Source organism: Aquila chrysaetos, chromosome 1 (assembly GCF_900496995.4).
Source record: "Aquila chrysaetos chrysaetos chromosome 1, bAquChr1.4, whole genome shotgun sequence".
NCBI lineage: Eukaryota > Metazoa > Chordata > Aves > Accipitriformes > Accipitridae > Aquila > Aquila chrysaetos.
In genome coordinates, this window is record NC_044004.1 from 82,370,417 (window position 1) to 82,394,712 (window position 24,296).

At 41.8% G+C, this 24,296-nt stretch overlaps 1 protein-coding gene across 1 annotated transcript in view; it reads right to left on the reverse strand.

Moving 5' to 3' along the window:
* The window catches only part of FRAS1 (Fraser extracellular matrix complex subunit 1), a 174,007-nt gene that overhangs the window by 44,813 nt on the left and 104,898 nt on the right, over positions 1 to 24,296 (reverse strand). The window contains exons 21-30 of the mRNA XM_030022887.2: positions 22,639 to 22,785; positions 18,974 to 19,120; positions 17,336 to 17,476; positions 16,967 to 17,107; positions 16,175 to 16,318; positions 15,277 to 15,547; positions 13,981 to 14,065; positions 10,678 to 11,004; positions 5,676 to 5,829; positions 1,725 to 1,903 (exon numbers count right to left, since the gene is read on the reverse strand). Coding sequence (XP_029878747.1) covers positions 1,725 to 1,903; positions 5,676 to 5,829; positions 10,678 to 11,004; positions 13,981 to 14,065; positions 15,277 to 15,547; positions 16,175 to 16,318; positions 16,967 to 17,107; positions 17,336 to 17,476; positions 18,974 to 19,120; positions 22,639 to 22,785 — 1,736 coding nt within the window. The remainder of the gene's footprint in view (positions 1 to 1,724; positions 1,904 to 5,675; positions 5,830 to 10,677; positions 11,005 to 13,980; positions 14,066 to 15,276; positions 15,548 to 16,174; positions 16,319 to 16,966; positions 17,108 to 17,335; positions 17,477 to 18,973; positions 19,121 to 22,638; positions 22,786 to 24,296) is intronic.

Here is a 24,296-nt window from a genome sequence, read left to right on the forward strand (position 1 = left end):
CGCATACTCTATAAGAGGAATGTAGCAATTAAGCTAAAGATTAGCTTGTTCAACACTGACGCTCACAAATTCCTCATTATCACTTATGTTAATTACTTTAGAAATTACCTTAATTGCCTCTCCGGTGCTACAGTAATAGCTTCTGACTCGTAAACCAGATGTAACAAATACTACATGCAAGTGTTCACGTAGGCTTAGCATTATGGGAGGCTGTTAAACCTCCCAAGCAAACAGCAAGGACCTGTCTGAGGAATTTTATGGCTGTTAAACCTATGGGGAAGTGGGATTTATTTAGTATTACATCTGCTGGGGAGTATTTGTACCTTTTTGTCTGTTTGCAAGAAGAAGTACTCTACAGCAAAAATTAAATTATTAGCTTAGGGATTGCAGAAAGTAGGAAGGTTGCTTGGTTTTGGAGCTTGCAAAACAAACAATTTAAAAAAAAGGCACTCGGAACACTTTGCGCTTGGAGTAAATATTACAGGTTTTATGATAGGGTGATGTATTTGCCATGCAGTATCAAGGGGTAAAACCTCCTGTCTGAACTGCAAATAGGGCACCAAAACAGCCAGGATACGAGCTGCGGTAACACACCTTGCGCAGGGAAGTCCTGTCACAGAGGTGTGGATTGCAGGGATGCCTTAGGAGAGTGTGGGCCAAAGGACCTCTGTAAGGATCTCCTAATGCAGATTTGGCACGCAGCTGGAGGATCACTAGGACAGCCAAACGCGTGGCTATCTGGACCCACCTCCCCACTTCTCCCTTGTCCGCTGGGACAAGCCTCATCTCAAAGAAGGGTGGCAGAAAGGAGGTAGCAGGTTGCAAGACGGGTGGGAGTTACCCTCTCTGTTACCCGCTCTGTTACCTCTTCTAAGGACTGCCAGGCAAAAAACATCTCCTGTTCCTATTTCTTCCCCAAAAGCAAGCCCAAGCACACCAGTAGCGTGTTCCCAAGGGACAATCCTACCCCACAGGCAAAAGGCCAGTGGAGAAGGGATCTCTGTCACAGCAAGAATCAGTCTCTGCACACACTATGTCATGTTGATGGGATGTTACAAGCCTGGTAGTTTCGTCCTGTGGAAATTATAAGTGCAGATCTGTTTGCCCATTCCCTCTGGAGACTCTTGATCTCAGAGAGCTTTCCTGCTTCGTCAAGCTAGCAGGACAGCGTCATTGCTTTTCTACAAAACCCCTTCCTCCCTGAGAGAATTGTTCTACAGAAAATCAGGCCAGCTATTAGTTTAATAGCTTAAATCTTAGATGCTACTTGAAAGACAATTTTCTCCAGATCTGCTATATGGCCTGTGATTTGACATCCAGAAGGTTAATGCCATTGCATGCAGCTCAACATTGTGGGTGGGTAGCTGGCTGGCTGGCTGCACTGCCACAGATTAAAACCTGGGGATCCACATGCAGCAAAAGCTCTCTTGTGCATGAGTAAGAGTCTCCCGTGAATACAACGATGGGTTGCATCCACCCTGACACATAAGCACATGCATATTCATCTACAGGCGAGTAATGTGCACCTGTATACACGTAAGTTTGTATGTAAATACAAATACATGCTTACATAGGTATTTGTGTGTGCATGCATATATTCATGTATGTGTATCTATCAAAACTTCGGGTCGCATGACACAGCAAAGGGCAGACTGAGTAATCTCAGAGAAAAATGCCAGCAGAACTGCTGTGTGACCCCCTACCGTGAATTTGATGAGGAGTACCTGGAATTGGAAGGAGTCACTCTCTACTTCAGATCCAGAGTGCCTGTACCACACAATGCCTTCATTGATGTCCTGCTGGGTAAAAGAGGTTGTAGGTGATGAAGCTCTTCCATCAGGCAAAAGCTGCCACGAGTCTGCTGGGCCATCTGCTGGCATTGGGACCAGAAGCACCACTTCACCTGGGAAAAGCAAAGATGAACAGCCAGGACACAACTTGTGAGAAAACAAGGAGGAACAGGTGCCTTTTCACCAACTAATGAGCATCCGGGACAAATGTCCACCCAGTCTTAGTTTTTTTCCATCTAGTGTGACTGACAGAAATAGCAGTAGAGCTCCTAAAAACCAGTAATGGACCTTGCCACATCCCACTGACATAGGGAAATTTCATCTCCTGTTTTGGCAAAGGGCAGATCAAGGAACTCATGCAAGTACACGGAAGAAATACATGGTCAAGCAAAGAACAGGATCTGCCACTTTAAACTCCTCAAATGTCATTCTGTCCACTGACCAGCCTGTTTCAACCTTGAAATGTGCCCATTTGATAAACTGAGCAGAAAAATAGACGTAAAGGACACACCTCACTTTCTGGAGCTCCTGTGAGGGGACGAGAGAAGTGAGACACAATCAGGGTTAAAAAGCATTGCAGCAGACTATCCACCTTCCCCACAAGGGTACAACTTAAGTATCAGAATACAGCATACTAATTTTTTCAAGGTCAGCTCTTTCCTCGCTCTTTTGGGGACTTATTATGCCAAAAATAAGTCAACCGACTTCTCTGAACAGAAATTTTCAGCTGAAAAAGAACTCTTGAACAGATATAGTAAAGGACCTCTGTATCATAGGCTGTATAGAAAGTCAGTATGCCCTGGTTTATAGCTCTTACTCCAAAGACTATGTAGCTTTTATATCTGTAACATCCAGCTTACTTCTGATTTTTGTATTAGAAATAGATTCTCAGCTGGACCGAAACATCACTGGCTTCATTGCAGGTATGACAGAGGAGAGCAGGATGGGGGCATGTCCCACTGGTTATCAGCTTTCCTCACAGACGCCTGCAAAGGTTGGATTTTCATGTCACTAATGTTCAACAGACTTTAATAAAATTACTCAAAGAGTCAAGTGCTGCCCATCAAGAGAAGGGTATCAAAACCTTGGTCATCAATTTCATTGATGTGAACATTTTTCCCAACCACACACGTAAGTGAAATTAAAACCTGATAAAGAGCTACAGTATTGAAATAGATGGCATATTTTTCTATTTTACAATGTAATTTACTTGTTTGGGAGTTAACATATAATCTGTGAAAAAATTATGTGTATCCCCTATCTTTACTATTCTTGACTATATATAATTTAGCTGCTCTTTAGATAACTTGTTAGTTGTATATTGTGCTTTTCTACTAGTCTTTGAAAGTATCCCTCATGGCTACTGATTCAGAAGCCACATATATTATAAATCACTTCAACTCTCCTTACAGCATTAATCATTCTGTTATGCAAAATATCCATCATAAGCTCTCCCAGTTCATTTCCCAAAACCACCCTCAAACAGTTGGAGTAATAAAAAAAAATACTTCAGCAAGCTGAAATATCACACTTCCATTTTATCATCAAACTCTATGCTAATATTCCCTTATCTGTGCCCTAATTACATTCCCAATCCCACCTTAATCTTTCGTGTGATTTCTAAAGATGCTAATCACATACCCAAAGGAGTTAGGGCCTGCAAGTTGTTTATACCTCCCAAAGTAAGAGAAGAAACAATTATAACATATAGCTGCTTGAAGCAAGATGCATGTCTGTGTCTTCTTATAAATTAGTATTTAATGCCATCAGAAGGAACAACTCTGTAAAGTTTACTTATATAGTTTATGATTACCATTGCATTTGAAACATTTTTTTTTTTTAAATAGAAAAGCACCTGTTGATAGGTTACACATGTGAATGTACAACTTGTGCACACTCAGGCAATTTATTGAAATATATGGATATGGAGACTACAGAGCTGCAATTTCCAGAGCTGTCTAGAGGATTCAGGCACTGTGGTCTCATTCATTTTAAGAAGAGTGACACTTGCATCACTTCTCATTGGCTTTACAAATTTCATCCTCTAAGAATGTATGTCACATGGAGCAGCTTAGGGTATAACAATACCTATTCACATAGAAGTGAGTATTTTTTCCATGTAACAGAGCTGTGTTGAGGCATCTTATGTGCTGGGAGGAGAGCCAGGGAAGACACTAGTTCTGTTTCTAGAGACAAAACAGGAGGTCCAGCATAGAGAGATCCTTAGAAAGACCAACTGCTCTCCAGTGCCCAATTGTACAGAACCAAATCAAGCCCTGCAGAAGAAGGGGATCTGGACAGAGATCTTCCCTCCCTAATTATATCTCTTTTGTTTGGTTTCAGAGTCTTGAAATAAAGGGCAAGAAGCCTTCTTTGTCCATACACTTGTGCTATAGAAATGTAGTAGCTAAGTCTAAAGTGGTTTTCTTTCCTACCTAAAAATTGAATTATGTATTTTCTACAGGTATGAATATCTTTTCCATTAGTCAAAGAGTAAAACAGACAGATAAGCCTTCCATGATTCAGGACCCATTTTCTACGTTTCTCTGTCTTATTTTTTTCCTCCCTTTCTGTGAAATAGGATTTTAGATAAAATTTTGCTTATTCCTCACCTGCAGCTACAAACCCATTTGTGTTATTGCAATTAATTACAGTAGAGATAATTATGGTGATACAAAAACAGGATTATAAATTTTGGTTAGGGTTAGGCAGCAGGAGACAAGCTCCTCAGGGAAAAATTCTTGTTTTCATGTAAATGCTTATTAAAAATGAGAAGACAGTCCTTCATCTGCAGAAAACTAAAGGGGGAATACAAATTAATTACTTCTCTTCTAAATTGCAAAAATAACATAATCTATGTTTCCACCAGGTACTGGCAGCTGTTATGGAAACCAGCCTATCCTCACAGCAAAAGGCAAAAAACTAGCGCTGATGTTGCTAAAGGGATCCTCTAATTTTATCCAGCTCAGCAAATTAAAAGCAATGATATCATTTCACAGAAGTACAAAATATATTATTTGAAGACATGGTTCTAGTAAAGAAAATGGTGATTCTGAGCGGGAAAGTAACATTTTTCTTTTGTGTCCATATTTCCTTTCCCTCCACATATGACATCTTCTCTTTCCCATCCAGTTTCTCTCAGGTTGTACCTGAGCCACAAATCCCAGTACCTTCCACACTCCTCCTTGGCCTGGGTCCAGAAGATATTCTATAAACTGCAGTCCTACGTATGGGGTTGCTTGTGAAAGCCGTTGCTCTGAGAGATGAGATCAGAGCCTCTCAAAAGGAATTTGAAGACAAGAATTATATACAGCTGCAAATGTCATCAATTTCTGTTTGAGTCAATAACCCCTTCCATGAGTAGAAATTAAATCAAATGCCATGGAATTTAGGGAGTTCTCCAGATCTTTATGGTAAACTTTTGCTCAGCAGTTTCTAGAGGTAGACATTACTCTATGCTCCTCTTAAACCAGACATTCAGTGCAGAATATTATCTTTTGGCTGTGAGTAAGATTCTGCTCTCACAAGGCTGTAAATCCACCAGAATTTAACTACCACTAGAGACACGCAGTTGCAGAAGTTCAGATTACTAGGCAGGACAATAGTGCTTCATTACTTTGCATGCCCATTTGAATTGGAAAAAGATGAGGTTAGCAGCAGCTATTCAGCGCAGTATTATAAGGAAATGTTCCCTTAAATTCTATTTGTTGTGGGCAAAATACCATGGAAGAATCACACTCTCATAGGTCTGTGAAGAACACCCTTTTCCCCAGAAGTAACCAGAACCTTGCACTTTTATTTAGCGGATGGACACCTCGGCACATGTGGGGTGAAAAGCAATGCCCTACAGCTGTTTTTTGACAACAAAACTCCAAAGGTATTTACCATGTCTTGGCTGGTCCTTGATGATGGTGTAGGTTATCTCGGAGTCACGGGCACCGGGTAGCTTGGCATGCAGAATTGTCTTGGAGATCTGTAGCATGCCTCCCTGGGGCACCCAGACCAGGGAATTTGTCACAAGCTGAGGGCTTCTGTCATTCTGCATGCAGGGGGACAGCAGAAAAAGGCTTAACTGAATGTCAGCCGTGCTGCACTGACGGAAACAGATTTTCAAGTGGAAAGGATCAAGCAGAGTATTTTGGAATTTCTTATGCATTCAACACTGGTTGTCTGCTTCAAGAAACGGTTGTGCATGCTTCACCTATATCCCTTGGACCCAGATCTCACCCTGTAGAACTGACCTTGTCCTGCAATGTTGCTGAGATACTGTTGTTGACCTTAAACCTTCTTGATCTCAGTCTCCCTCCATAATTTTGTCTTTTACCACCATCCTCATGCTCTCTCTGCTCGACTTTTGACATGTGTTGAGAGAATTTATCTCCACGGCACAGTGGAAAATTCACTACTATCAACAACCGAAAAAAAGTGTCCAGTCTACTACACTTGTTTGATTGGATCCACATTTTCTATCGCATCTCTTAATTTTATTTCTAAAAATACACACCTTTCAAGGGTACTTATAGAACAACAGCTTCTTACCCATTCAAAAGTATCTCTCTATGGCACCTCCACTAGTTTTATACGCATCTGTAACTGCTATCACCTCTCCATGAGCAAACCCAGGTTCCAGACCAACCTCATGCTTTTCTACAAGATGGGGGAAAATTGAACTTGACGGTATGCGAATGCTAATGATGAATGTTGGCAGAAACATGAACTATGAGGTTTCCATCCTTTGCTTGAACAGAAGCAGTTTAACATTCAGAAATGAGGTATACAAATTACACTTAGTAACTACTGCACCAGATCCACATCACTTTTTTTGCTAAGTTAGAACATACCTGTAGAAAGACTTTTAGATCAAATATCTTCCCCCCGTGTGGGGACTTACACCCATGGTCAAGTCACCTCTTAACCACTTTTGTAAAACTGAAGTCTGCCTGAGCATCCCTCAAAGTCTTTTGCCACCTGGTGGGTTTTCTAACCTTCAAATCATTCCTGTGGCTTTTTTTCCAAATGAATATTTATCCAATATTTATTCAAGCTTCTTGAAATGTGGATTTCAGGACTGGATGCAGTAATGACTTCACTAATATTTTCATACACTTCAGTAACACTACTCTGGCATTCAAGGATAATATTAGCCCTTTTTGGCTCTAAATTACTTTGTTAGCTCATGCGCTGTTGGACAGGCCCCCAAAATCTGTGTGACCTCTTCTGTGCCACGGTTCTTTCTTATAAGCCCAGTTGCTGTAAATGTGACTTCTTTTCTTGATTTCTGCAGATTCACCTTGAAACTGGCTGTGGTGAACTGCATAATCTGTCAAAATCTTGACTGCTCCATGTAAGCGACCATCTTCCTCCTCATTTACCACTCCACATAATCATGTGTCACCCCAAAACTGATAAACAACTCATTACTATGTTCTTCTGAATCTGCAACAAAGACAGTAGAGAGAGCTAAACCCATGTTTGTGAAAAAGATCACATTAAAGGATGATTTCCCATCTTAGTTTTGACATGTCTGCTGAGGAACTTTCACCCATTTAATTTGTACTACACTTATTTTGCACAGTGTTAATTTTTAAATGCCACATGATCTTAGACTGTGTCAGATCAACAGTTTCCCAGCACAATGGTTGCTTTATTTTTTTAAAGAACAGTGAAGAAGAAAACCAGACCCTGTGCCAGTCAAGAGAACCCTACCAATATATATGATAACTTTCCTCTGACCTTATTGATTCGATCACATCATGATGCATATAGGCCTAGCAAAGCATAACTCTGAAGCAGTAAACAAACTAAAAAGGTCAGAAAGGTCCATGGATTTATTGTGTAAGGAAAGAAAAGAGAGCCTAGCCACACTTCAAAGAATGACAGGTGAAATGCAGTGTTTGAAAAGAAAATGTTTCTAAGTGAATGCTAATTAAACACAAGGTTGTGATTTTGCTATAAACGTGGAACTCTTCAGCTTTTCGGTAACTAAATGATTGAATGTTTCTTCACTGGCCACATTAATCCAGTCCGGCATTTTGTAATACCATTTCCACCTGGCTTTGATGCTGCGATCCTGCTTGTTAATAAGAACAGGTTTGTGAGATAGCTCTTTTTGCTTGGTAATCTTTTTAAAAATATGTTTAGTGACAAGCTGTTGTCTGATCTGAGTGCTCACCCTGTGTTCAGCAAAACAACTAGAATCCCATTAGATTTTTTTGTTTTAGCTGATACCTGAGCACACAGTTAGCAAACTCTGGGAAAGAATTCACAGCCCAGGAAAAGTGTTTTCAGAGAGCCCGGGCAGGCTAACACGCGCCCTGGTCCATGCTTCAGTTACCTGCTCCTCAGTAGGGCAAGATGCAGTGCCTTGCAAATAGCTTGGAGACCTACCTTAGATGGATCTACTCTAGAGGTCCCCTAAAATAAACATCTTTTGTCTTTTTCGTGTATTCCCCCTAGCCTCTCAGAAAAGAAATGCTTCTATATCCCATCAGCAATAGGCAGATCACGTGTGGGTAGGTCTGACCTCCTCTGACTTACAGTACCTAGCCTGCGATTATATTTTCTAGGGCATGGGCTCCTTATTCCCCATTGGAGCACCATTGGTGGTGCTCTGCCAAAAATGAAGCACCAGCAGGTCTCAAATTAACTTCACAGAAGCTGTAATTGTTAGAGAACATCAACAAAAATATACAGCGGTGCAAATCATTATTAAGAGCTCTCAAAATAGAGGCTAGCTGTTCAGACTGCAGTAGGTCAAACGAAGTATTTGGATGGGGGCAAACAGGGAAAAGGAGGCTGTTAGCAACCAAAGTGACTAAAAAAAGCACCTTGCAGCAAACAAGGCACACCTGTTGTGAAGAAACAAAACCCATTAATTCATAATACTTGGAAGGTTATGTTGTTCTTCGTTTACGTTTTCACGCTTTCGCTGCAGTGTGCCTATGAATTAACGTCTGAGAATTTCACTGCTTGAGCCCATCGAATAGGAATCTTAGAAATGTCCTTTCACACCAGGACTTAAAACCATCCAGCAGCACATTATAAAAAGCTCCATGTACTCAGATAAGCAATGTGGTTAAAAAACCACACCTTGAACTCCCACACCTCCAGCCAGGGTCCTACCAGGCTCTTTAGCAATCTTTGGATGTAAACCAAGGAAAAAAACCCAAGTCTCTTTGCGTGTGTGTCTCAACAGCACCTTTTCAGAAACAAACCCTGCATGCCTTTCAGCTCCCAAGGCTACTTCACAAATACAATAATTAGGATGAGGCGGGAGCTGGGTATCTGCCAGCATTACCCTCACACTAAACTGCTCCGCTCTCACCTCTGTCACCACCCTCATTCTTCTCTGTAGGCAAGTGCTGCACGGAGAGACTTGGAAAGATAATGAGAGACAAAGGACCGCAAAATCAGCTAATAAAAGAAACTATACTCAGTAATTCACCCTCACTGGCATTTACAAGAACCTGCTTAATCAATAGCAAAAGAAAAAAAAAAAAAAAAAGGTGTTACAAACAATGCAGATTGGTGTCCAAGCATTTTTACATTCCTTCTGATCTTATACAGGCTCCTTAGGGCCACATAAGTGAGCTGGGTAAAGAAACCACAGGCAGGGCTGCTCTTATTCCAGGAGTCTAATAACTCAGCACCAGCCTTGAAAGCAACCCCTTTTTCATTCCCAGACTGATGTGTGAGTCATGTCACTAATTACTATTGTGGCTTTAGGAGTACCCGCAGGGTCCAAATGGGATCAGTCCGTCCTTGTGCTAACTACGCAGACGCATGTAGCGTCCGTAAACCTTACTTAAAATTTTCATGCCCAAGTTGCTGTGAAAGTTCTAATGCAGCAGAGAAGAGGACAAAAGAAGGGTAATATCATCTCCTCCTAACTCCTTTTCATGGAGTGGAAGCACTCAAAGATTGTGTAATTCTCAGATCCATACATAAAAAGACTGCAAACAGCGGACTTCTCTGACAGCTCTATTTTTCATTACTCTCACGTTAACTAAGGGATAAGGAAATTTTCGGCTTTTTTTCCTTCTCTTTTACTACAATACCACAATACCAGAACTAAGATGTTTGCAAGCACTTCAGCAACTTTATTTTTTTCTAGGCTCCACCACACATACTATACATATTTCACGCCTTGTTTGGGTGGGGTTTGTTTCATAAACAAATGGAAAAGCACCACTGTTTCTAATTTTACTGCTGTAATCTCTATAAAATTTACTACCAAGTGCCACTTCATGTCCAAATACAGAAGAGACAAACAACCATTATTTAATTATGAACTGCAATAAAAGCAAGAAAGAAAAATTAAAACACTTCTTAATAATTTCTGACTTTAGGTATCTGTGCCCTGTCCTTAGGGAAGTTATCAAATAGAAAGTTGCATCAAGTGAAACATTTCAGTGGAGCAATGCTGAGTGAACAGCAGACATCCTGACCTTGGGAGACACCACCACCACCAAAGCACCAGTGATAACACCTTATTAGCCAAGTTGCTCATGCGCGACCCTTTTGTGTCTCCCATCACACTCCCATCAGCCCGATGATTGGTTTGCCTATCCCGTCAGCTCTCTCTCCGCACCATCCACTCATTCTCTAATTCATTGCCCTTACCAGTGCCAAACTCTCACCTGCAACTCCAGAAAATCTTTTTATCAAATAACTATGGACTTTGAATTGTCAAAGCTGCACAGTTTCTGCTGAGCCATTCCTGTCGCAAACCAAAAATTCAGGTGACCTCCAAAACTTAATCAATCCACTACTTTCTCCTGCCTCTGACCACAGCCTGTCGGTAATGCGGGATTAGTGACGCTTCAGGGGCATTCACACTTCTCAAGACTTCTAACTTGTCTGTGAGGGTTTATGTCACAGCACGTACCTTGGGAGCAATCTTAATGTGGAACAGGATGTTCTGGAAGTGGTACCCATCGTTCACTTGCAAAAGAACTGCATCATCCCGGGTGTCAGAGCCATCGTGAGCATAACGCAGCAGTCCGCCGGCAAGGTCACTCAGGTGGAATATGTGGACTGCAGAATCCGAGTCCCCAGGGGGTTTGATCAGCCGCCCGTGACGTGGAGGCTCTAAAACCATCAGCACAACATTCTGAGGATTGTCACTGTCTCTCACGCCAAGCAACAGTTCTGTTATAGTTCCAACTTCCCCTCTGCGGACAAGGAGGGCCTCATTTCTGAACACATATGGGGCCTGAAACACAAAAGCAGCTCTTAGGTGTTTGCTAAACCTTAGCAATTTGATCATGATCAAAGTCTGGAATGAAAAATGTGGGGTTAAGGAAATTAGCACACCTCATTCCTGGAAACCTTAGAAATCCTATTTCTAAGCAGCAGAGAATCGCTCTCCACACTTTCCCCCCCAGCAGGCAGATCTAAGAATATCTAGCAGTTTAGACTGATTTAGTTACATTAAAAGAAGATTCTCATGCCACAGCAAGCTTAGCAAAGGAAAAAACCTTAGGACATTTATATAGAAAGCAATTTAGTTATCAGCTAGAGGCTGTATTCCCTTTGCTGTCTGCACAGATAAGAGACAAGGGACACAGCTTTGCCTTATTACCATCCAGGAAAATTCAAACAGAAATGTGGACCCCAACTGTTTTGGAAGGTCTACATGTTACAGGTGTGTTGGCAGGCCCAACTGGAACACAGGCACCTGAGATGCTGAAGATTTGTGTATGTGAACAATGAGTTCAGGGTGGGTGGAGGATGGAAACACATCATACTCTCCCTGTGTATAACCTACAGCTTTGATAACTTACACATCTTTCAGAGCACTGATGCTTGAGAATAAGTCCACACAACCTGCGTGCCTCGATTATCTGTTTAAAATGAGTTGCAGAGAGGGGAAAAAAAGGAAGCAAGGAAGAATGCCAGGAGAGAGAGAATAACCTACACAGGATACTAATAGCAGTGAGCCAAACTGGGAGGCAGAAGCTTGAGTTAATGCTTCTAAATAGAAATGAGTCAATCAACTAACACTGAAGAACGTGCTTTTGCTTGTCTTGAACTGATAAAGTCTGTCTCAAAGACAGCAAACCTGGGTGTTGTCAGCGTCATTACTTATTTAATTTCAAAGATCCACACACCCATATTCATCCTAGAATGAAGATCAGCTAGACTCCACATTTCTGCTGGTTTAAATTAGTTCTCTAATTCTTCGTGGTCAAGAAAGTTTAGATCTGCAGTCTCTATTGATCCCAACAGACATCATTTGGCATCGGTAATACCTTGCCTCAGGAGGGAGGTGAACCCGCAGAGACAAAGTCAAAGCCCTGGGAACATTCATCAGAGAGCTAACTGCTGCCATCTCACCTGTGTACAACTTATCAGGGTTATTAAGGATTGGCAGGCAAAATTTCTATTATTAAACTTCACTTATGTATTCTGGGGCAGTGACTGCAGCTCTTACTTAGGTGAATGTCCTACTGAGGTAAACAAGAGATTAGACTGAGCAAAGATTTCAGCACGAGCCAGAATCAATATACACACAACAGGATCAAAATCCACAGTTTGTCTTACACTGAAGGACAAACTAGAACACTTCTAATTTCCAGAAGTTATGGAATGACTAATATGGAATATAATGATTAAAAGCAAGAAAGTGCAATTAAAAAAACCGGTACCTCCTAACTCTGAAGCTACCACCTCTCTAGGATCCCAATCTGGAAAAAACCCAAGCAATGCAAAGTCTCAAGAGTGTCAGAGAACCACAGAAATTATGCATCTCGGGAGGAGTTGTTTCCTATAAGGAACACTAAATACATTAAACTGGAGACCTCCCACAGGCCCCCAACATGGTATGTAGTGAGCAAGTCAGCAGCTCACCACGTTTTTGAGCTGCTGGCTACATTCCTACTGCACTCAGCACGAAGTACAGAATAGCACCAGCGCCTTTAGACACAAACCCATCCACCAATGCAATGATTAAAAGAAATACATTTCTTAAATTACTCATTGTGAGGAGGGACGCTGAGTCAGGCTTGTAGGCAGGAAGGAGTCAGCACTAAAAAAGAAAGGATGATAGCCAGATTTCCAGTTACAGTTTTATCAAGCCATTTAATGCCCCTCTGAGGATGTAAATGGGCCTTAAGAGTAGCGGACTCTGACTTGCACTTTAAAGTCTCTTTATACTGCTAAAATATGCCAAGTAGCCACAACAACTTCAGTTCAAGCAAAGCCGCCCGATGGAGCTTTAAACTAGACAGTTCGACTATGGAAAAAGCTGAATGCAAGCTGCAAAGCCTTTTCAGAAACCTGGACCTCGTTGAAGTGAGTCCATGGTGAACTTGCTGCCAGCACGACCAGCAGCAAGCGGCAAGCTGGGCCGGGCAGCTCCAGCAAATCCACTGCTCTCGCAGCAGCAGCAGAGGAACAGCCGTAGCTTGAATGGGAATCAAAGCCTGTCCGGAGGGATGTGATGATAAGACCTGCTGATAGGCTGAGTTTGGCACATGCAGCTAGGCTGGGCTTGAACAACTCCTCCTTTCTGTAAAGCTCTGCCCTCTCCCTTAATGTGTATTTCACACACCTCTTCATACCTTGCCTTTTAGAGAGCCCACCTTTGAAAAGGAGTCACAATCATACTGCCTGTACACCATCTCTTGGGTGAGGCCCCTCCACGGTATTGTGCTACAGACTTTAAATAACAGTAATACGAGAAACATGGACACTTGGCAGTACCATCAACTTGCCTGGAAGTGGTGAGCAGTTTAAGGGACACACTTTAAATACCTCATGCTGATTTAATTCCCAACTGTCCTAGAACAGAGCATTTAAGTAAATGCTCTTGACTATCAAAGCATCCCTACCATAGGGATCAATCATTGTTCAATTGCCCTGCAGTAAGAGACTGAACATCTGCGGATCCAAAGAATAATTTAAACAGCAGGGACTCCTTCGCCCTCACTGATAATTGCTCTATGATTGCACAGCTACAATTCCCCTCACAAGCAAAATTACATGGGCCAGCTTCTTCAGTCACTTACCCCAAGTCCAGTTCTTCCACATGGCTCTTGGCTGCCTCTCAACTAAGTGAGAGCTGAGTTTAATTTGCCTGACCGGAACTCCAGCTCAAGTTCTGCCCAGCTCCTTTGTTACCACTGCAAGAAACCAGGGCTCCAAATGGTACAAAATTTGTGGTTGTTTCCAAGCTTTGTTACATTACCTGTGTTGAAAATGCTTGAATGTTGACCACCTCAGGATGGGAGAAGAACTGTTCATCACCAACCTTCAAGGAAAACTGTCCTTTCCTAAACGAGTCCCCAACAAGCCAAAATACAGGATAATATAAATTAATGAAGTGCTCTTGCAGGACTCAATAATGATAAAAATATTATATATTCAGTAAAAATGACTAGCTTAGTGACAGAAGGTTTAGCTCAAGTTTTTTCAGTTATGTTTTTATAGCATTTTTTTCTGAAGATTCACAACAGTCACAACATGTAATAAAATACCTTTAACTATGTAATAATATACCCTCATTTCCCTTTAACTAATGTTACCCACATAGGATGGCATTTCCAAGATAAAGTACCAATTCTAAATGTCAGCTATTCACTGCTAAAGAAAAATGTCACTTATCTGGCTTCAGAACAGAAGATCCCACTTTTCAGCATTTTTGTTTCCTATTTACTTTTCAATAATGCTACCCAATAACCTTGAACATAAAGTAGCTATGTTTCTCAAGACAAGATCCTGACATTTCATTGTGACTACGAGGCAGACAAAAAAACCCACCATGATACAGAAATACATGCCATAAGTCTAGTTAACATGAGCTAACCCTTGGCATCAGAAGGACACCCTGAAAGTCTTATTGAAAACACAAGATCAAAGAACACCCTAATATATACAGGCAGGAATTTAGAACAATTCCACCAATATCAGTCTAGTCCCAAGGTTTTATGGTGATGTAAATCAAGTGTGAAATTTGGCAGGATGACTGGCTTATTGCCTGGCAGCAGGAAAAATCTGCTTCCTTGCAACATGCTTGCAGTGTGAGCATTGCCAGCGACTAATCACCACTAATTATCCCAGGACACTAACGGAGCTCATATTGCACGCAAAGAAGTAATGCCTGAATGCAGATTATGCCACAGAGCATAGTGGTGACATCATTTGAGCATCCTCCTGACAGTATCAAGAAACTGTTGTAAGAGCCAGACTAATATGCCACTTTTAAACCCATAGCAGAGTATCCTAAAGATGAGACAGACTCCTGCACCCCCAAAGCACAACAGGTTTGGTAGCTTGATCACAGTGACCTCTTATACCATAAACAGAAGTTTTGCACCATCGTTTATACTATGGTACAGTGTAAGTACTTTGGTAACTTATTTAACAGCAGTGAGAAGCGTGCTTCGCTGTAAGAATGTTTCCTAGGAATAAGGAAATACCTGTTCTCAAGATACGTCAGGTTTTTTTAAGGCAAGAGCTCTGAAAAAAGTTTCAACAGAGTCACCTGGATTTCTCTTTGCTGTGCACAAAGCGGACTCTCTTCTCCTTCACATCCTTGTAGGTGAAGTGGTCGCCTTTGCTCAGCTGCACCTCTTTCCCATTCACCACCGTGACCAGCCTGCCGTTGGAGGGAGTGCTGTCGATATGGAACAAGAGCTGTCCTGTGTCACCATCCAGATCACGCACACCCAGTAAGGAGACGTCTAGGGGCTTTACCGCACCAATTCCTACTGTGAGGGTACTGTTCACATGGAAGCTCGAGGGATGCTTGCTGGCTAAAAAGAAAGAAGGGAAAAAATATTACTGAATGAATTACAGCCATGGGCTGTGTTAGCATCTTGTCTGTCACTACCATCTTTTGGATAACACACCAGACCCTTATAATGCCCTGATCACTACTGACCTAGGTGGACAACCACTATATCTCAAGAAGAACTGCAATCCATCCCAGTCCTCACTATGATTTTGAGAAGCTTGGGCACGTCACTTCCCATCTTGAGTTCCCCATCACAAAACTCAAAGCCAATATACAGTGGCCTGCCCTGCAGACAGACTAGTAAATCTTCATTTAGAACAAAGAAAAGATAAGTAAGTACTACAGTTGATTTAGTAAGGGATTTCCCCCAAGATATTTTTTCATTTGTTTTACAGTGATGATAAACGATGCTGTGATTGGAAAGATGAGCCTCCATACCTAACTAGGTAACTTCACTTAGAAAACCACGTATACGCATATTTTATGAAACAAAAAAGTTGGAGAAAAATAGCTGCCAACTTTCAATACTCAACAGAAAACCGCACAAAATTGAATTCCAAAAATGCCACTGAATGAACACTACTTCTAGCCTTAAAATCTGCTGGAAGCCTGCCAGCTTGGCTGCTTTATCATGAGAGACACTCACCTTCTTTGCACTCTCTGGTCCACGTATTGCCATAGAAACCCTGGCCACAGGCAGAAACACAAATCTTATTCTTCAGAAACGTGGTGCTGTCACAGAGGTGGCACAGGCTGTCGCTGTCACACTCCAAGCATCCAGAGGGACAAGCTGAATTGGATGGAAAGCACAACCCCATTGAGACATTGCAAAAAAACGCAGCCACTGGTACACAGGGCTGTCCCCCAGGGTCGGAACAGAAACACCACTGCTATTTGTGTGTTACCTACCTGACAAAAATAATCAAAAAGAAGGGGCAAAGAGTTGAGATAAAAAAGTTGTTAAGAAGTTCCTTCCTCATTTGACCACTGTTTCCCATTGACTACAGAGCACCTGAGATGATCTTCCAAATGGAAGAAACATGTTTTTAAGTAACTGTTATACTAACTTGAAAAAAATACTGCAAATACACATTCAAGTCCTACACAGCTTGTTAACCAACAAATAGAACTGAAACCTTTCTAAAAATGTGGGTTTAATACATGGGTTTTTTTACATACAGTGTGTACACACATACACACACACACACATACACCAGCAGCCATCTACACTGAATCTCATTCCTCCTGAATTAGGCATGTCTAAATGCAGATATAACCTGTTATCTAATTCTCAAGTTGACTGCATCACCTCAACAGCAAGTTTAACACAGCATCCAAGACCTTCCTCTTCACCCCAGCCTTGCAGAGAAAAAGCAGTGTATAGAACATAGACTACAACCCTGGTCCCTCTCCACCACATCACGCTCACTTTGCTTACCTGTGCACTTTCGCTGTGCATGGTCTGCATAATATCGCTTCCCACATTTGTGGACACAATGAACGTCCGAGAGGAAAAACGGGGCTTCGCAAAGGATGCACTCATCTGGTCGGCGACACTGAAGGCAGTGTTGATCACACCCTAAAAGTCACACGTAAAGAGTTCATCTCAACACTGCTTTCAACTGCTTCCTGCACTGTGCTGCAACACCCCGCAGGAACCACAGCTCTATTGCGTGCGTGTGCTGGAGGGCAGCGAGGGATCTGAAGGTAGAGCGTGACTTCTGAATGCAAGACGTGCACAAATTGGAGACAAGCAAGGAAACATGTTGGCAGCAGTGATTAGAAGTAATGCTCAAGAAGAACTCACTCTGGCATGTCTCTGATTCCTTGTAGAAAGCTGCAGGGCACTGTTCCACACAAGCTCCTTCATGGAGAACATAGCCCTCCATACACTGCAGGCAGTCGGTCCTCTGGGGACCTTTACAAGCGTTACAGCTCCAGTCACACTCTGGAAGAAAAAAAAGTCAATGCAGGGCAGCCTTTTTGTATAGGTGTTCACGCTATACACGTGCTTAGCACTTGGGGTCTACAAGCTATGGGAATATAAGCCCTAGGAGCAAAGAGCACAGTAAAAACTGTTAAAGAGATACTAAAAAAAAAGAAAGCATGATTTGTACTGAATGACTTATTACAACTCAAGATATGGGGTTTGGTTTTTTTCCCTCTTGGACTTAACATGTTCTAATTATGTCAAATTTGAGCAGTCTGGGCTCTTGTTCAGCATTCAGACCTGCTAACACCGGCACAGTTTTGCTTCCCATAAAGCCTGACTTTATCCCGTAAGGAGCAATGCTCCTTTTCTGCCAACCCTGAGTTTGTTGCTCGTTAGCAATTATCCATGCCACTTCATCAATCTCACGCTTTCAAATGACTCTGACCAAAAGAAAATGAAATCGTTGTCCCTCACAGTCCAAATGTCCCCCTGGAAAGTCCACTGGCCAGAAACACGCTGGATCCAGCTGGGATCAGATCTGCCTTCACATGCCCTCCAGTCTTCAGCTGAGTCCCAGTCACACACATGCACCCAAGGACTACTCAGGCTGCCAACACTACTGTTTGTTCTTGGTGGCACTTAGAGGGTCCGTATCAGCAATTAATGACAGACAAACTTGGCTGATGAGACAGACAAATGACAAGAGCAAGAAGCAGGGGAAACAAGGACTCACTGCGGTGAGCTGAACTACTCCAGTCCATGCAGCATGTCCAAGACAAAGCCAGGACAAGAGTCTTGCCTCATTCCAACACCCTAAACACCAGACAATGTCACCTCTCTGAAGAACCACAACGCTAAGGGGACAGACGTTACTCAGTTAAGCTAGGTTCAGGTACTGAGAGAGCCAGCTAGAAATGAACACTGAACAACAAGTCATTTGTATTATATCCTACTCTTAGTGGTGTCAGCTGCAATAAAGCCATGTTATCCTCACTTATTTCCATTATGGAACACTCTCCTTGGGAGTTCTGGAAATCTTTCAAGTCACGTGTCTTTTAAATCACTCCAAACTGTTGTTTCTGCAGTCATCCAGTGATACAGTATTTAATAAGACAGAGAGAAGCAGGTAAGTACACAAGGCCTTATAAGCACTCTAAAAAAGATTTAGCCTGGTAAGCTCACTCGTTATTCAGCTGACCCATGACTAAATGAATTGCTGGACCTGACCCTTGAAAAGTTTGCTGGCTCACTTACTAAATCATTTACAAGAGACGGATTTGCACTAATCTTGTTTCACTGAAAGGCTGAGGTATGTGACAGCAGACTGCCGAAATAAAGAAAAAACTGTAAAAACCTTGGAAGTAGTCTGTCACTGAACAACTGCCCCCCTCATACACACTTTTTAAAGCAGGCCGCCTGCACAGATCATGCTGCAATGTGATGGATTCTTAGCCAAGGCACTTGCAATTTTTTTTTTTTCTTTTTTCTTTAAACCCACAATGTATTTTTCACCTCTGCAAGTCTTGCTGGAAAAATCCAGATAATACTGCTGAGCACAGCTCTCGTACTGGCATTCTCCAAACAACAGGACCTTAGCTGGATCTCTGCAAGACGTACAGCCAGTGGCTGATTCACAGCTCAGACACTGGCTGTTGCAAGCTGTGGAAAGACAAAGACAGAGAAAATAACTGTAATTACTGATGCACCAGGCAACTGTACAAGTATAAATGGTATTATCCTGTAGCCTTGCTACTCCTCTGTCCTCTTTGATGAGACACCTGTGGAGAGTTTTTGCTTCTTACGTTCCTTTTCGCAGCCTCCAAAATGTAAAAAGCCTCCTTCCATTTGGAATAGACTGTTATGTCTCCTCACACTGCTTCTTACTCTTCTCTGGACAGGTCAGGGTAAAACACTGACCTTGAATTCAAATCCCCAAATAAGAGCTTTCCCTGTCTCTGATTTTCTTATTCTCTTTAAACAACCCGTGTTTCGTATGATTCCAGATTCAACTTGTAATGCACAAATTAGGAGACCATAATAGACTGCTGCAATCCAGTTAGCAAACCTTGGTGGGACCAAAGGCCCATTTAATTTCACTTAATGTTTCCACCTTTTTATTTGCACACAGTGTGAAATTTTGGAGCTGTACGGAGCAAATAAAGATGCCAGGAAAAAATAATTTGGGGATTTACTGAATCTAGGATCAAAGTCCAGAGGTTCAGAATATTTCCACTCATATCTTTGATGTCTAGGGTCTAAACTTCTCAGGGGGCTGTACTAACAGCCAAGTGTACTCAGTGCCAATGTCAGTGCTCTTGGCTATTTCACAGCAGAAGATTTAATAGCAATGTGCTATGAAAGACTGAGAAATATTTCCTAGCCCTTTGTCTATGCACTGAAAAGCTCACTCTGGTTCTGGTGAGACGAAACTTTACAAACATAATATGCAGAAAACTTATGGAGGTTCACATGTCTGCTTTATACAAACAACCGTAACTGCCCTGCTAGCAAGTACAATGATGGCATATGCAAAAGGGACTGCTAAATTCCCAGCAAACTACCCCTGAGTGTCGCTAAATCCATACGGATTCAGAATCTTTGCCCAAGCTCAATTCTGTACTTACGATAAATCAGAAAAAAGCTCTGGAAACACAGCCTCAAGTGTTGAAACTAAAGAATAAAGCATAGCTGGCCATTAATGGAAAAAACAAACAAAACCTCTCATAGGATTTACTGCAACTACAGTTCAGGTGCTAAACACCAACATGTTACTTGCGGTAACATGATGGTAATATGCTAATTGAATGCTAATTTAGCGATATGCTAATTGTGGAAATCCACTTCAATTTGCTTTTAATTCAAGACAGAGTTTTATAACCACGAAACCTCAAAATACCAAAGTAAATGTGAAAATACCCACGTTGCTCTCATTGAAGTGAGAACCCAGTGCCCTTCAAAATAGCTACTTGTTTTAGCTCATCTAAAAAATGTCACAGAAGGTCTGTATTTTACTGAAGTACAAATGATTTCTAACAAAAAGTTTACCTAAAGAATCTAATAACTGTTTTAGGTGCTCTGGTGCCAGTCTGATTTCACTTAACTTAAGAGCACTACATGGAAAAATTACTATTTGTAAGTGCTACGAAAACCCGACTATTAAAAGTACGGTCAAACATTCCATATGAGGTCTACATCTATAGAAATCAGGTTACCCATGAAGGCATGCCAGAACAGTAAGCAAAACCTGTATTTGAAAGCAATCCTGTTGCTTGCTTTATCAGCATGACTCCATATCTGCATTTTTAAGCCCATGAAGAACTTGTTAAGCTTTGCACTTTTCCTCGTCACCGAGTTTAAAAATATCTCCAAGAGTCCATACATGCACTCAGCATCTCTCTGAACTTCATTCCAAACCCAAGTTCCTCAAAAGTGCAATGCGACTAAAATAAACGCTGAGGAGAGACCAATTTTTCTCAGCCTAACAGCCAACCTCCATTTAAACAATTTTCATTAGCTCTAAGTGGCAGTCTTCCAGCAGCCTGGGACAGTTTATATCTACATGGCTTATCAGCAGTACTTCACTTAAAAAGGCACAAGTGACACTTGGAATGACAAAAATCCAATGCACCAACACACTTTGCCTTGAGCCTTCTGCCACAAGGATTACATACACTTTTTAAAAAGCCATTTGCAATAAGGAGATTAGAGTAGTTGAATTTGCTTGCAAAAATCTATTTGCACTTGAGCTACTGAACCAAATCCAGGAAGGGTACAGTCCTCAGGAACATTCCACTTCTACCACAGTGCCCTGAGGGAAGAGCTATCAATAGGAAAGTTGTCATTAAAAAAGGGCATTTTAATTAGGAAGGGAGGTATTCTGGTATAATTAGCAATAAGAGAATCCATACTACAGGAGAGAACAGTGAGTATCTTGTAGAGCTTGTAGGAAACTAGCCAGGACAGTGAGAATCCATGATTCCTTTTTTTTTATTCATGTTTTTTTACTTTCCTTTTTTCATTATTATTGAATAGCCTTTTTTTATGTCAACAGAAGAATGGTACAAAGTCTTCCACATATTTCCTTGAACTTATGCAAGGTGTCTCCATTTCTGCTGATAAGATGGAAATAATAGTTTCAGGAGAGCCATATATTTCAACAAAAGGCAGGTAAAGCTGACAACCATATCAGCGTCCTCCTATAAGACCTCACCAGTAAAGAAATTGGGTCTAGATAGGATGACATTGATACCTATACTCAGTGCAGTGCAACAGAGTTGTTATATCATAAATCAGGATAATTTAAATCAGGGTAATGCAGGACTTAACAAATTTGAGCGTTCAGGTTCACAGCAACCAAACCACTTAAGCACTCACTCATTTTTAGGTGTGTGTATTATAGTGGGTCAATTCAAGGAGGGTTTTTTCATATTTTTTATGTCTCTGGGCCATGTAATTTTGCATTTTGGAACATCAAGCCCAGTAATCAATGTGAGGAATAAACCAACTGACGTCAGGGCCAGAGTGAACATAGGATAATAAAAGGAAAAGAGAGGCCCCGAGAGATTTGCAAGGGATAGCAGGAGCAGGATAAAACGTTACTGGACTTAACACCAGATCAGTTGTATCAGATCATTAGAAGGTAAAAATACAACAGCTCAAGTCAGTTGGGGCTGTGCCTACCACACTGTACCTTGTTCCTACTGAGGTTTCATATGTGGAAAAATGTACCATAAATGCTACAGTCTTAATAGAGCTTCCATGGCAGGTACTGGCAGGTAGTGCAGTGGAGAGGGGGTTTGCCTTAGTAAGAATTGATTAAAACTGGTCTAAACTTGTCAAGTTTTCACAAAGCCCAGAATCCACCAGTACTTTTGGCCACTCCTCTATGTACCGCCTGGACAACAGGGAAGACTACACAAACTCTCCCGCAGTTTTTAACTACAGGACCCAAAGCCTCTTGTCATTTGAATAACAAAACTGCAACTGTGTTTAAAATTAAACCATGCTGTAGGCTCCGTTTCTAAGGCAGCTAATCACCTCTATCAATTCACATCAAATTTTTAGGCACTTGAAATCTTTCTTTTCCTGGCAAGAGGAACAGTAAGTGAAGGAACAAGAAAAGACATGTCAGTGAATACATTGTGGAAAGGAGAGATGGCTTGGAGAGAGACACTCACGTTTGCAGGTCTGCCTGTCATCCCTGTAGTATCCTGGGGAACAGAATGGCACACACATGCTGGTGTGGGAAAGAACCAGGCTGGTGTTGCAGGAAGAGCAGGAAAAAGGACCCCCGCCGGTGCAGGTTTTACATGAGGGGTGACACCCTGTAGAGACAGAAAGAACAAGTGTTTCTGTTCAAGGAAAAGTAGATCTTTGAGCAAGATTGACAAGGTTTAGCAGAAGCACTCTCAGAGGCTGAGCATGGTGATATCGAATACCAAAAGTTCCTACTAAGTCTGAGCCTTTATTGGTACACAGCGCTCAGGAGCAGAAACACAGCCGACCCAGCTTGTGACAGACAGACTAAATAGGTTTATTTGCGCTCTGTGTGTCATGCACACTAGCTCTCCCCCCTCCTCTCCCTTCTCTCTCTTTTTACCCTTTTCTCTTCTCTTCAACCTTCCCTTCCCCTCAAGAACAACCCCACAGGATCTGGCCAAGACCTGTCTATTAGAAAGGAGTAAAAAAAAAAAGGGCAAGCATGTATCAGTACCTCCCTCTCATGCTTTCTCTCAACTAGTTTCAGGTCAGACTCTCTTGAGCCTGATGCGCTTTGTCCATTTAGGAATCATCTAGTGCTTTCCTGACAGCTCCACACCTCCCTGAAGATTTACATCCATCCCTTCGGCAGGAGTTGCACAGCTGCTACCTATTCCAAGAAGCAACACTGACAGAGAACAGTCAATCTCTATGCACCCTCCCTCCGTTTCACTCATGGCTTTGTAAGCCTCTGTCGTATTTCCTCCCTCTTAAGGTCTCCTGTTTTTCAGGTTGAAACACTGTGGTCTATTCAGTTGCTCACTGTACAGAAGCCCTTCCTTCCCCACATTCAGTTCTGCTGCCCTTCCCTTCTGAGATGGGCAGAATGGCTCACAGCATGCAGCTCCTTTAGACAGCAGCAGAATGAATTCTTCTATTCCTTTTGTACTAGCACCTAACATTTGATTTGCTTTTTCAACGTTTACGAACACTGGGATACCATTTTCACAGGCTGATCGATCATTTCTTCAAGATCACGGCAAAGATGCCATCATTCTGTATGTGAGCTTAGAACCGGGTATCCCTGTGTGCATCATTACATCTGCCTATACCAAACTTTCATCCCTTTCTTTATTGCCCGGACACTCAGTCTTACAACACCCTTCCGCAATGCTTCATAGCCAGCAATCCCACTGACTGCCTCGAGTAAGAAAGTATATTACTATCTTTTTCTTTCCCTGCATTTTTGAAGAGATATTTTTATACCACTCCTCTTGTTTTCTTTCCCTGTTTCTTTTGTATCCCTTCATCTCCCGCTTCTTGTGCTTCTTAGTCTGATTGAAGAAATTTAAAATACCACAGTGGATGATGCCAATGTACCCTATCAATTTCTCCGAAGGGGGTACATACTCACAAAATTATTAGTCTGTTTTATTTCTTGATAGGCCTTTACCTAAAGATTGATGCCATCATTGCACCTATCAGGCCAAATTAATCATGAGTGAAAGTGAGCAAAGAAATCAGAGAAGCAACTGCATTACGTTGTGCTGGAGATCTTCAAAGCTAGCACAAAATGTAGTATGAGCTTTGACACAGTCTAAATAATGCAAAACTTCTTTTAAATGAAACCTTTATA